General features: G+C 31.9%; 2 protein-coding genes across 15 annotated transcripts in view; one reads left to right on the top strand and one right to left on the bottom strand.

Moving 5' to 3' along the window:
* The window catches only part of LOC126928708 (serine/threonine-protein kinase mig-15), a 77615-nt gene extending 65331 nt beyond the window's left edge, over positions 1 to 12284 (top strand). For 12 of the 14 annotated variants that reach the window (XM_050744369.1, XM_050744371.1, XM_050744379.1 and 9 more), the window contains 6 exons: positions 861 to 1013; positions 7450 to 7663; positions 7776 to 7996; positions 8116 to 8433; positions 8517 to 8816; positions 8937 to 12284. In XM_050744369.1, the coding sequence (XP_050600326.1) occupies positions 861 to 1013; positions 7450 to 7663; positions 7776 to 7996; positions 8116 to 8433; positions 8517 to 8816; positions 8937 to 9020 (1290 nt within the window). In that variant the 3' untranslated portion in view covers positions 9021 to 12284. The remainder of the gene's footprint in view (positions 1 to 860; positions 1014 to 7449; positions 7664 to 7775; positions 7997 to 8115; positions 8434 to 8516; positions 8817 to 8936) is intronic. The other 2 variants (XM_050744377.1, XM_050744384.1) reach the window with 1 other exon arrangement.
* Positions 9142 to 14644, bottom strand: LOC126927919 (trigger factor-like). Its single transcript, XM_050743909.1, has 2 exons — positions 14566 to 14644; positions 9142 to 9413 (listed from the first exon to the last, which is right to left on the bottom strand). Exons 1-2 carry the CDS (start codon positions 14642 to 14644, stop codon positions 9142 to 9144), a joined length of 351 nt encoding a protein of 116 aa, XP_050599866.1.
* Positions 14645 to 14785: the final 141 nt, after the last annotated feature.

Here is a 14785-nt window from a genome sequence, read left to right as displayed (position 1 = left end):
TTTTTAATGCAGTAGACGAGTGAACCAAATGTTTATTATTTATTTTTGTCAACTCTCTATGCACGAACCCGGTTTTCTTATGTTTCGCGCAATATTTTACATGTAATTGTAACAAGTACTTTGTCGACAACCGAATATATAAAAATCAAATACCAAATATATTTTTATTGTTGTAGACTTGTCGTCGATGCATTAGCGATTTTAAATTAATAACAATTATACCTAGTATTTACTTTCTCTGTTGCTTCCTCGCGCATTATTCACTTTTTTTTTTTAAATAATTGCGTTTCACGTGTTTTGCTTGTCTTTTCTTCTCTTCTTCGATCCTTGTAAAATCATTATCCATAATTTCATTGTTTTCCCTTCCTTTTCGTTCTGCATTCTTCTTCGCCTTTTACAATTTTTCAATTCGATCTTTGACATTCACTTATTTCATTGCAATTTGCTTGATCGTCTTAAAACCTGAATTTCAAGTAAATACGTGTATTTTCTTGCGCAACAACAGAACCAGACTGTTGACGTTTATCGTAGACGAAACGCAATTCGTATTATAGGTGAGAGAAAAGAAAGAAAACGAAAACAATCGTTGCATCCATTTCGTTATCAAGTTGTATGTATAGATCGTTACAATCAATTACACGTCTTTTTATATCGAAACACACGAATACATATTCTTCTGTATCGGTAAGATTTAATCTATCGATCGAGATGAAGATCTCCAGCTTGCTCGAAGATTATCGTTCAAAAAGAAATTCAGGTCTTAAATTTTGAGCAGATTTTATCGTCGTTCTTTTGTTTAGATTTTTTCCTATTCTATTAATAACGATGATCGATTGAAGTATTAATCAATATTTTTATAGAATCGGGAAAGTGGTGATCGTTCGAGAGGCGGAGGAAGTGGCGGTGATTTTCAGAGGTCGGATTCATCCCCCGGATCACGGCCCAGTTCCGTCTTGCCGGATCTTCTTACCTCGTCACCAGGTCAACGACAGGATAAGACAACAAGTGAAGAGGTTAGATATATACATATTTACACACATATATAATTGCATTTCTTTCTATTACCTCATCTTCTCCATATATGTAACCGCGAATGTGTCAATTTCCACGCATTCAGATTCGTCTCACATGTTTGATGCTACGTGGGAATCATTATTGTCCATGATCGCTGATTTTGTGTTATTCTTATAGTGTATGTAACTCGCGTATCGTAAGCCTATTGTACGCATTTCAAAGATTACAGATATAGCCGCTATAAAAAAAAAAGAGAAAAATAGATTAAAAAAATTAAAAAAAAAGTGGTATTTTTAGATATAAAAAAGCGATGACATACGAGCGTTTCAAATGCAAAGAATTCAGATCGTATTTGAAAATCTAATCTTCTTCTTAGGACAGTTTCGTAATAGTTGCACCCTTTGGTCGATCAATTATGTTTTCTCTTTCTTTCGCTTTGCTTCGATGCACTTCTTTTATTTTAACAACAAATGTGAAAGAAATAAGTTAAAATTGTTGCTTTTTTTAAAATTATAGTAGTTTTTTAAATTATTGATAATGAGCTTAATATTTGAATCATAATATTTTTTTTCTTTTTTTAATATAATTTTAGCCCAAGTATATTTTTAAATTGCATACCTTTGATAGAGTTCCGGTAGATATAGGAGAAGGGTCCAATGAAAATTCAAGCTTCAATTTCTCGAAATATGTGACGTGTTTTCACGATACAGTCAATTCTGTTTTTATACGATTTTCTTTTACGCAATTTTAATTCTACACGGTTTAAAAAATATTAAATCTTTTTGTTACATGATTTAATATGATTTAATGCAATTCACATCATCGTATTCTGTAAAAAAAAGAAAAAAAAAAAGAAAAAAAAAGAAAAAAAAAGAAAGGATCATTTGACGTTAATCTTTTGTGCTCGAAGCTTTCTTCATATTTCTTTTCGTAGATTCCTATTCCAATTTTATTTTACATATCTATTGGAATTTAACTGCTAACTGGCTACTGCTTAGTTATTTATTTTTTGTTCAAGTCGCTACTTTATGGAAAAGTCATATAAAACGTATTTCGAAGTTGAGTGGTGACGTCGAGTTTTGGTAATTCCAAAATTAAGAAAACTTAGTTAATAAACGTATGTCGATTCAGATCCTCAGATTCAGAGTGTATTAAGTCCACCTAAAAAAAAAACAATGACTTTTTATATTTTTGTTCTATCAAATTTTCTACTCTATCCAATGGTGAAATCGCTTTCGTTCCGAATTGTTTAGTTTTTAATATAACAGTCTAAAAATGATACCAAATCTTGTGTATCTTGTTACAATGTTTTTGCAACATCGATTTACTCTCCTTTAGGATACTCTCAGACGATCAATAATATGGTCAATATTTCAAGATTTTCTACGAAAATGCGGTTTGTCAATAAATATTCACAATATCATATTGACAATATACATTGATTCCTTCAGTTGAGAAGCTTGAGATATTGTCAATATACACAGAATGGATATGAGGTTTGAAAAATGTGGCTTAATACATTGCAGTTCTGAGGCCCAGAAATGTAAGTTATATTCTTTGTCGTTTTGTATTCTTGAATTAGTGGTATGTCACTTTCTTTATATGAAAAATAATTCACTTTGCCTATATGTGTTCATACGTATATAAATATCTTCATAAGTTTCTAAAATAAAAAATATGTTCAAATAGATAAGGATGATTTGAAGATTTAATTAAAGATTTTGATATAGTCTGTTGAAAAAATATATTGTTTGTTTTCATATCGCTGATTTTTTTGAGTGTGAAACAAATTTTCTTTTTTCTTTCACGTGCACTGTATCTTTTTTTTTACATGACTTCTTTTGTACAGTTCCTTTTTTTTTTTAACGATCCCCTACCGTGTAAAAACAGAATTCTCTGTATATTAGTGTAAACAATAGTAAATGTACAATATTCTGTATTTTGCTAATGTGTACTTTTAACCAAAATTTGGTTTCATTTCAATTCAAACGTAGGTTAGATGTAGTGCAACATAGTTTTATTCATTTGAACGTAAGTGATTCTATTTAAAACTCTCCAGAGATTTAAATTGTTAGTAATGTCATTTAATTTTTAACTAGTGTCGCTAACTTTATGAGACTAAATATTTGCAACAATATTGTTCAACATATCTAAACACAAGAAACGATAAGTCGTTCTTGCAGCAAGGAAACTCACAATAATTGCAGAATAGTTATTTATTATCCTTGGTGAGCTAAATCATTAATTTCTTTGTATTTAAAGAAAATAGTATTTGATTTAACGTGGTAAAGTTTGACGTAACGCCTCGAGCGTAAATCGTTAATGTCGAAATGTAAATGCTGAAAACATTGTGGAAATAATTTTCAATGTTAACTGTAAAATATAACGCGCTTTAAAGAATATATTTTGTTTTTAATTACACTTTAAAAGTAGTAATATTGTCGTATAATCTAAATTTTAAAGAAATGTTGACATTTTTCATTACAAATATGTGATTATTTCTATGAAAGTTTGCGCTTATAAATTATAGACAAAAGTAAGAGATACCTTATCATGATTAAAATATATAAAGTATGCTTGTCCAAATTTTCACACATTTTATCCAAGATACAATTTTTCTATAAATACGTACACCGTGTAATCAATACCATAAACATTATAGTTTTGTTCCTCTGAACAGTTACAGTACTTGCTTTATGTGATTTGTTCTTGTTATTTTCTATTTATATCTTTCATTGTAGTTTCAAATCAACATGTTGGTAACATATGAAAACGATCTATTTTTGAAACATTATGTATTACGCTATCTCTTTTCTTTTCTTTTTTTTTTCTTTCGTAGTATTACGTATTAATGAAAATATATTAGTATGCTGTTTTTTTGCGAGTTACGTCCTGTATATGTGCTTATTTATATACATATGTATGCGTAGAATCATCGAATAGTTGCGTATTAGCGTGAATGCATGGTGGTAAAATTCTACGTGAACTGCCATGCGATGGACGAGAGAGATCTGAAATATCTTGACAAATATGTTGTACACATCGTGCTAAATACGATAAGAGAGCTTTCTTGCTATGTATTCGAGTGTTAGTAACGAATAATTCTGTATGTGTATACACGTTAAAAACGCTTCTATGAAATTGACATGCGTGGATTGTAAAAATCGTTCTTCAAGGTGGAAATGCAGGAGAAACTGAACTGATTTTCTAAAAAGCGGCTGTGCGTCCGCGAGAACAACAAATTGAGCAAGATTTCCCCTAACAACAATATTATGTACGACTGCTGTTAACAAAGCACATTGAATCGAGGTATTTTATTATCTTGACATAGAATTAGTACGTAGGCAATTCTTTATAATAAGGAGAAATATTGTTTAAAAATATCTTTTAATTAATAGCGATAGTTTCCATCCGAAAATTATTTCCACAATTTCCTAAACGCGATTTTTCGTAGCTCGCGCAGAAAATATCATTTTTCTCTCAATCAACGAAAGAAGTTCAATTTGGTCAATTTCGGGACAAATGTTAGTTTGTAACATAACAGAATAGAAAACAGAAACTTCTATCACGTGTAATAATAGCCGGAAAAGTATCGGAACTATAGAAAATCCTCAATTACTATAAAAAAAAATTCTTAACGAAACTTTGCAATTGTAAAAAATTACTAAATTACAAATTATTACTTTTAAATATCAATAACTACAAACGAACAAATGATAGAGAAGTAAAAATTAATATAGTTTCTTCAAAACATATAACAACCGCTAATAAGTGAACGATGTTTCAAAGGATTATTGAAAGCGAAAGGCGAGACGTGAAAATTTTTTCTTTCTCACACGTTCGATTCAACACTGGATAGTAAAAATTGTATATTTATTTTACACCAACTTACACAACATTTTTGAAGTTGATTCTTCCCCGACTTTCCGGTATAAATATCCGACTACACTCTGCTAGTCAATGGACAGGATTTCTCCTTAAACTTGGCCCGCATTTGCATCTGGTTTACTGTCGAAGCAACTTCAGATAGGCCAGATGATTAGATTAACTATCACGTTCAACGATTATTATAAAAACGGCAAAACTCGAAAATTATCGAGATTTTAAAGGAAAGTTCCAACCACAGAAGAAAGAATTTTTCATATGGAATTTTTGAACGCGTTTTCAAACGAGTGCGAGTGACAGATTTCTTTGTTTCAAACACATTCATAGTTTTAACAGGGATATTTCAACAAACGCATATGTAGCATTCGTACACTTAGAAAATTTGTATGGATATGTTATGTGGATTGTACGAAAGTTTTGAAAATTTGGAAATTAGTAACAGGATACAACTATTCCAATAATTTCATAAAAAAATATGAAGCCTATAAGAAAAACGTATTTATCGTTTCCATTCAGTTGCAGGATATTATCGAATCATATTCGTGCATGACTTGGATGTCAAGAATGAATTTTGGCACATTTCAGGATAATTTTTTGAGCGAGTTATTACGAAAAAGTCTATTAGAATACTTATAACAACTGTCATTACAGCACTGAATAGAAAAAAATTATATGGTGCTGTTTAAATAAAGGAAGGTGGCTTGTTCTTTTTTTTTTTTATTGACACAACAACTATGTCGAAGTTTGTGCTAAATATCCTGCATATGTAGTGTATGAGTACTGTATTACTAGTACTGTACCACTGTTTAAGTACACTGATTCTAGTTGCGACGAATAAAATAGTAAGAATATAATAAAACAGGAGTTCACTTTCTCGCTCCATTTATCTATTTATGTAAGGAAATTCAATTAATTTTATACTCTGTATGTTTAAGTGACATTGCCGACTCATAATCACACTTCGAGTCAACTGGCAAATGCTCTCTATATATCAATATTGCTTTACCTTCAACGATATCTTTTAATGATGATTACAAAAACCGAGGAAATATTGGAAACGATAGAAATTTTACACGTACGAAGTACGTGGTAGTTTTTGTTCTAGATTTGTGACAGTCTTTACCAATTAATAACCGAAAAGTGACTTTCAATTGATCTTCTTTGATCATTTCAATTGATTCTCATTCTACATTTTTCTTTAATTCTTCGATTTTCTCATTTTTCTTTGGACCATGAAATTATATAGTAATTATAAAATTTTGCTTTAGAAAAAGAGTACGGAGATTATATATGGTTACCTTTCCCAATACAAGTTCCGTATCTTTCATCTTTAACTTTCTCGATTTTCTTTGTTTGGATGCAACGCTGTGATCGAATTCCTAAAAGTTATACCAATTGTTCTATCTCAATGGATCGTATACGAAGAGTCGAAAGAATAAATCGCTGAAAGTAATAGAACGTTATCAGAATGCTTGGTATCTATTTATTTGCAAGGAAAAGAAAATTTGATAATGTAAGAAAGTTAGCGTACCGGATGTTATATTATTTTACATTGTTTTATTGTGCGTAAATATCTGCGCACATAGTCGCATTATGTTTGTCAGCGTGACTAATTCAGGATTCTGTTGTGTGTTTGGGACGCGTGGAAGCTCTAATCCGAAGAGCAGGACCCTTTCTACTGACCATCCCAATCCCAATACTAATTATCATGTAAGTATTCAGTCGATATTGATTTAGCTCGGTGTTGCTTCTGCCTCCTTCTGTAGGATATTTTCTTGCGCGTAAAGGACGGAAACGCAACAAAATCCTCTACTATTTTTCTTAACTCTCACCGTGCATCGTGCATGGAATGTCAATATCTTGTACACTATCTCGTCGCATTCTCGATTTGGTTTTGTGGGCCCTTTCCTAGATATCGTGCGAATGAAATGATTCTCTAATTCAATTACAATCACAGCGCTTTTCTCAGCTCGTTCTCTCTCTAGCTATCACTTTCTCTCTCTCCCCCCACCTCTATCTTTCTTACGTGTTTGCTCATATTCCTCCTTATTTTTTTTATTTAGGCTTGCTACCTATTTTCCTACTTTTTTCAACTTCTATTATCCCTTTTTATTCTGAAATTTACTTCGTATTTCTTATTCTAGACTCCAGGATATATATAACCTAACCCTAACCTAACCCATAAAAAGTACAATACTTTCTGTTCTCTTTTTACCGTAATAATTTTTACGTTGTACATTTGGTATTTGTAGTGTGTGAAACATGTATATTTGTTGTATGTATGTTACTCGCTTCAAATTGTTTGGGAAATTTGTATGATCTCTGTAAGTCTGATAAGTATTATCTACCTCTTTTATTGCATGTTACTACCTCATTAGGTGTACGTCTTATTGTATTTTCTACTTTTTACACCCTATCAGTTGTCGTATTTTGTCTCTTGGTTGCATCATCTCCTGTAATAACACGTGTATTTTTCTGAATGGTTTATTTTGCATTCTATCCTCTAGATCTATGTATTCCAGTTCAATTTTAAGATACTTTCTGTTGCAGTATCGGCAAGCAGTTAAATCACCACAACCACTTGCATTTCAACAGAAGCAAAGATCTTTCCTGACCTTTGGTTTCGGCGCGGGACCAGCTAGAAGGGAGTCTCACGTAAATGTTAATGTGACACCAACCAGCCACGACCTCGCGTCTGACACACCTGAAATACGTAAATACAAGAAACGATTCAACAGTGAGATTCTGTGCGCTGCACTTTGGGGTAAATTCATTACATAAGGAATACAATATTTTAGAAACGAACGTGTTACCTTACGTTACTTTACGCAACCCTCTACGCAATCCTTATTAATTAAAACAACGTTTATTTGCAGGAGTAAATCTACTAATTGGCACTGAAAATGGTCTGGTGCTATTGGATAGAAGTGGTCAGGGCAAAGTATATCAGTTAATAAGTAGAAGACGGTTCCAACAGATGGAAGTTCTCGAAGGACAAAATATTTTGGTTACAATTAGCGGAAAGAAGAATCGAGTACGGGTATATTATCTTTCTTGGCTCAAAAGTAAAATCTTGCGAACCGATGGACACAGTGATGTAAGTCGTTTTTTTGTTTGTCGATCGATTTCGTTGATCGATGATTAATTTAACATGTATCGACGATACATACACATGGAAATATGTTTAATATGCTCAGACTTTTTTTCATATTTCAGCAAGTTGAACGACGCAATGGTTGGATTAACGTTGGCGATCTTCAAGGTGCGGTACATTTCAAGATAGTCAAATACGAGAGAATAAAGTTTCTTGTCATCGCACTGAAAGACTCCATAGAAATTTACGCTTGGGCACCTAAACCTTATCACAAATTCATGGCTTTTAAATCATTCGGTGAATTAGCGCATAGACCACTACTTGTCGATCTTACCATAGAAGAGGGTACAAGGTTGAAAGTTATTTATGGCAGTGCTGATGGTTTTCATGCCGTTGATTTAGACTCGGCAACGGTCTATGATATTTATCTGCCAAAACACGTGAGAGAATACTTATAATATGACTTAAAAATAGTCAATGCTTCTTCCTGTATTTACATTAAGACGTTTCTTATCGATTGCAGACTCAGGGCCCCATTTGTCCACATTGTATTGTGGCATTACCAAACAGTAATGGCATGCAGTTACTGTTATGTTATGATAATGAAGGTGTATACGTAAACACTTATGGTAGACTTTCCAAGACCATGGTTCTACAATGGGGCGAAATGCCCACTAGCGTTGCATATATTGGTACAGGACAAATTATGGGCTGGGGCAACAAAGCTATTGAGATTAGAAGCGTAGAAAGTGGACACCTCGATGGTGTGTTCATGCACAAGAAAGCTCAACGGCTCAAGTTCCTTTGCGAGCGTAATGATAAGGTATGTGCATACATATTAAAGAATATATTATTATGATAGTAATAATGAAAACGTACATATTATAATTAAACTGCCTTTATTTTCTATAGCATAGGTTCACATTGTGTTTGTTTATTTTAGGTATTTTTCTCGTCAGCTAAAGGTGGAAGTGCGTGCCAGATCTACTTCATGACATTAAATAAACCTGGCATGGCTAACTGGTGATCCCGAATGAGGCCAAATCTGGCCCTCAAATTATCTTTACGAATAAGGACACAAAACCTTTCTCGTGTATCGAGATACGTATCATCGCCATTCATGTTAATTCGTTCTTCACTGCCAGGATTTAAAGCCATGGAAAGCAGACAATGTTATTATTGGAGTCAACAACATTGTCATTATTTTCAGTCTTACTACAATTGTCATTATTATCATTATCATCGTCGACGTCGTCTTCGTCGTCGTCTTCTGCGCTATCATCGACGTCGTCGTCGTCGTCGTCGACGACGTCATCATTGTTATCGTCATCGTCAACGCCACCACCATCATTATTACCATCATCATCATCATCACCTCCACCATAACTACTATCATTTTTATCCACATGACCATTATAATCTATATCGATATGTTTGCTCGAGTAATTGCACGTTAATAGAAAAACACCAAATGTTCAATGAAATATCTCAACAATGTCTTCGATTGTTCTTGCAAAGTATACAAGGGACTTGTATAAAAATATCACTTCATAAAAATATTTCTGTGCTTTTTTAACCGTTCATCTTACGTGATGCAACTTAGCATATGACAGAAGAAATGTTCCTTCTTTACCGTAATATTCCTCTTGATAGAGAAAAGTAAATAAGAAAAAAGCTATCATATATGCACAAAACTTTATTCTACTTCATAATAATTAATTTATCATGTTACTAATTGCTAAATATATTTCTTATACATAAAAGAATCCTTTGCATGAATTATAATTTCGAAATAACAAATAACAAGAAAGAATGATTAAAGACAAGTCGAATTTTTAATTTGAAATAATTTTAAAAACGAACTCGATACGTTATTAGTGACTCGTAACAGGAGTTATTACATCGTACTACTCTAAGTGCAAAAGAACTGTGCAATATTAATGCTTTGGTTTGTATGGACGAAGAGATTTTCCGTAATAAGTTTGTAACAAGTGGCTGAACTTTTCTATGATAATAAGAGAAATATGAACTATTTCGATAGCTATAAGTGCAAATACGCGAGCAAAATGCAGTGTGAATGGATTTTTGCGATTTACATTTCGTGGAAAAAAGAGTATAGAGAGAACGCGCGCGCAAGAGTGAAAGTAGGAGCGATATAACGAATGCGAAGGAATGTATGTAACGTATGTTTTTAAAGTCATTTTTTATTGAATATATTTTCTTTCCATTCATAAAGATTATTATAATTGACGTACTATTAATTTTTTTTCTGGAAAGATTGCTCTCATGATATACACATATGTAATCAACATATATGTATCATTGCATCAAGTTTATGTTAGAATAACCTAAGTGGAAGAACGACATTGTTTTTAACAGTAAAATAATGGAAGAATAGCGATGGACTAAAATGTTATAACTAAAATTAGGAATAAGGGAGATAATTACTAATGTTATTAACTGTATAGTTTGTAGTAATCGAAGGACTCATATGTTCTACTTCTGCAATTTAAAATAATGACGATGACGATGATAATACGACGATATAATATGTGGCGTTGGATAAATTGCATTTTTTACAAGTAATAGATTTATGTTAGCAGTTTTTGAGACGTAAAGTGATAAGGTGCAAAGAAAACACTTTTTTTCTGTTTCATTATTTTTTCTAAGATTTACTAATATACTTCTTACGTTTAACTTGCACCCTCCTCTTTGCGAAAGGTATTCGCTTGGATATAGTCGTGTGTTATTTACTTCTAGCAAATAATGCAAACAATCAAGGAAACGCGTTCAATATTCGAATAAAGGACAATTTATATTATATTATATATGATAAGACGTCATGCATAGAAAAATGGTAATTTCCTTTTCTTACTACTTACTCGCTCAATATTATACGAATTAACGAATATTATTCATCCGCAAATTCATAGTTTCAAAAGTAGAAGTATTCATGACGACGGTCTTATTGATCAAACTGAAATATAAATGTTGTACCTTGAAATTATGACTTTTGTAATTAAGAAACAAATTAAAACATGTCGCACGTACATATATCGCAAGTGCGTCTTACCATTCAGAATGAAGTTTTATACGGAACTTTCTGCTAGAAATAATTTTAGTTTGAATAGTTCTATGTGTAATTTACATCGGGCTTGCCTTTTTAAATACTTTTGACTTTGTATCAAATGTAAATTGGAATAAGAATGGTTATGCATTTCATCTTTTCTTTTATATAATTGCAGTTTTTTTTATGTCGTTTCTAATTGAATTTCGATTTATACCGTATATCGTGTACAAAGTTTATTACACATATTAAGCTTTCCTCTTAATCGTTGGGTAATATTGGAATTGTAAGTCAGTAATTATAAAATTGATTTCGTTTTTATTACTATTAAATGTCGGGCATATTTTGCTTAATGTATCATCGCAACTGAAAAATAAAAAGTCTACGGCAATAATGTATCAATAAGGGCGAGATTCGAATTTCGAAAAAAAGAGAAAAAAGAAAAAAAAAGATACGTAATGTACACTCATTTATTTATTTGTATGTAAATAAATATATGACGTGGTATATGATAAATAAATAATACGTCATACTTATTTATTTGAATGCGTTTCAACATTTTTTTACGATGTTCTTGAAATATGATGGTTAATTTTTAAGAAGCTTTATTTTTAATATTTTGGACATCGGAAACACTGGAAAACGCATTCGTAGTAAGTAGATGCAAAGAGGAGGACGTTTAGCTAGTGCAACGAAAGACTGTTTTCTGGTGGAGAAAAAGAGTTTCTATTACGCTGGGATGGAAGGAAAGGAACAGGGAGTGATTAATCGATTGCGCGCGCGGAGTGTATGCGAGTAAGAGAGAAATAGAATTTTTAGCGAATGCTATACGTATGGACGGTCATTTACAAATAATAGGGATTCCAATATTATTATAATATTGCTACGTTATGATAATATTGCTACGTTAAACAGATTCGTGAATTAATTTCGTGCAAGAATTCCTCCATCACTTTCGGTTCCTTTGGTTAATACTACGTTCCATCCATTTACTTTTATTTTATCATCTTGCATATTGTTTCCCAAAGATGGTAGTGATGATTTTTTAAAAATACTATAATAATTATTATTTCTATAGTTTATAATTGCATTATTGTTGCGATTATTCTATCTATCCGTACGCCATTATGACCATCACCATGCGGTATATTATGATTACAATGATTAAAATTACTACTATTATTACTATTAGTGAAGTCAAATATACGGACAATTTGTAATTGATACGACAGCAGTTTTTTCATATATCCTATATATGTACATATCATATATATATAGGATATTATTATATCCCATATAGCCGCTTATAATAAGAATAGCTTATGACTTTTCAATTTTATAGTAACACAAAAACAACCAATTGCAATCATTAATCTTGAACAAATGGAAACCATTTATCAATGGAATAAAAAAGTACTATAGACAAAAGACAGGAAAAAAGCAATGGGAAAATAAATTGATAAGTACGACATAGATACAGTATATGCAAATTTTGTTTCGCTATAATTTTTTAATTCCAATATATCAACCTCTTCGAGTTCCATATATATTTGTTTTAAAAAATATACCATAGTTATTAAAGCTTTATGCGACAAGAAATTTTGTATGTTTGTACCAATTCTGATTCCCTTTTGGTAACACAAACCTTAATTCCATTAGTGCCAATATAACTAGTAGCATAATTTATCAGTGATATTAGCAGTATTTTAAGAACTACCCTTCTTCTGATACATTTGTATGAATGTTTGTTCACGTAAGTTTAATGTACTGTAATTATTTTTCATTTGTTCTAACTAGACAGGAGTGATTAGTTTGACAGCTATGTGTACTATAATTTTTTTTATAAATAAAGCACGTTGAGTAACTGGCTATCAGAAATGACATAACAATTAGTAATTTTCGTTAGTGTCGTTTCTAGTACTATTATAACGAGCTTTATGGTAGTCAAAAATACAAAAATGCGAACATTTTCATTGAAGCTAGTTTACGCTTTTTGTTGTTTTCCATACGATACAAAAATGTTCCTATTATATCAAATGGAACGAAGAATAAACAGGAGATATTTAAATATTTGGTTGGAGAAATGAAAGAGAAAATTTTGGGTACTCAGTGCCTTATTTAATAATAGAGATTTATATTTTTCGTTAGATCCTAATAAAACTGCATTAGATGAGAATTAATAACATTTACAATTACAAATATAAAACTTCGAATTTTGATCGATGAATAGCGAGACAAACGAAATGGGTGGCTGGAAATCATTCTTTTTAATTTGTCACTGACTGATCACACTGGCCTATCGCATGATACTGGAGTGAATTATATGCAACTTTTTCCAAAGAAAAACTCTTCCTTATCCTGGAACTCCTACATAGTTATTAATGTCGAAACGTTCAAATTTGGTAAGTCTATTTTTATTTGAAGAATTAGTTCAAGAATTATTCGAGCTCAGCTTATATCAATTAACCTTTTAGGTACTTGCGCCACTGTAATGGCTTTCGCGAATGTCATCTTATATTACGTTGCGCCACTATAGTGGCTCACTCTACTGACTTATACGCTCACCGTTTGAACTAAATGATCTCTTTCATTTGTCTTGCTCAAATAATATTTTTCCCTTGTAAAGATAATAGCATTTAGCAAGAAAAATTAACGAAAAAATTAGAATTTTTAATACATTATTCTTCATCTCAAACGCATAATTTCAAACAATTTTTTGCTACGCCTTCCAGTGTCGCAGATAGTCCAAGAAACGTATTGTTCAACCCTCAATTTTGAGCAATACTATCATTTCTTCGATGTGGATGATGTCCAATATAAAAAAATATGTGTCAAATATTTTTTCAGTATCAATCCCCCATATAAGCTTCATCAAAATCGGCGAGTTTGATATGTTCCCTTTAAGCATATGTTCGCAATAAATCTCATAACCTCTATATGAATTGATGGAATGGTTTCAAAATTTAGTCTCACAATCGCGATTGTTGCGTATCATTACTGAACCAACGAAATTTTAAAAAAAGTTCCGTACAATGCGTATAATACATCGACAAACAGAATTCCGTGGTAAGTGTTCGAATGCTTTTGTGTGTTACTGCTGCCATTAAATTTCATAATGAAAATTTCATTGACTTCGTCAGTGAACAGAAAGTTGAAAACAGTCTTCTGAGACGGCGTTTGTCTTATACGCATATTTAGTGTATTTAAGGGGAAGACTTCAAGTAAATGTTTTACTTCTAAACGTATTATCTCTCTTACGTGTAATGGCTCGTGTTCCAGGTCCTTATACCTTAAGTCAAGAGAGTGAGAAATATGTCACTCGAAGTTAAATCCGTCGTATATGTTACGAAATTCCACTTTACTCGAATTTGCTGAAAATTGTGAAATTCACGTTATAACGCTTTAAGAAGATATTGGACGAACGTATTAACGCTTTTGGTGAATTGCACACGTGTAACGTTGCAGATGCGGGTACCTGTACATGTTTCGCATTTACGTTACTTACATTCATATTCGGACACAGCGTTATCTCTGTATTTGTCGCTTTCTATAAGATGGGATGATTTAAATATCGTGCCGTCCATTCTACAAAAATATGAACTATTTATTGCAGTTTGAAAATACGTGAATGTTGCTTCCTAATAATAACGTTTAACTGTATTTTTCACGTCGCATTAATATTCGGACATGTTATGAAAAAGAAAAATATTCTGTCTGCAGAAGTT

Source organism: Bombus affinis, chromosome 2, assembly GCF_024516045.1.
Source record: "Bombus affinis isolate iyBomAffi1 chromosome 2, iyBomAffi1.2, whole genome shotgun sequence".
NCBI classification, from domain to species: domain Eukaryota; kingdom Metazoa; phylum Arthropoda; class Insecta; order Hymenoptera; family Apidae; genus Bombus; species Bombus affinis.
The sequence above is the reverse complement of the archived record's forward strand: the minus strand, read 5'-3'. Positions and strand labels throughout refer to the sequence as shown.

What these genes read in the sequence shown, in the direction of transcription:
- LOC126927919 (XM_050743909.1), bottom strand. Translation starts at nt 14,644, where the DNA reads ATGGACGGCACGATATTTAAATCATCCCATCTTATAGAAAGCGACAAA. An exon ending in CGCTGTGTCCGAATATGAAT is followed by an intron (nt 9,414 to 14,565) that starts GTAAGTAACGTA and finishes ATATCGATATAG; the next exon opens with ATTATAATGGTCATGTGGAT.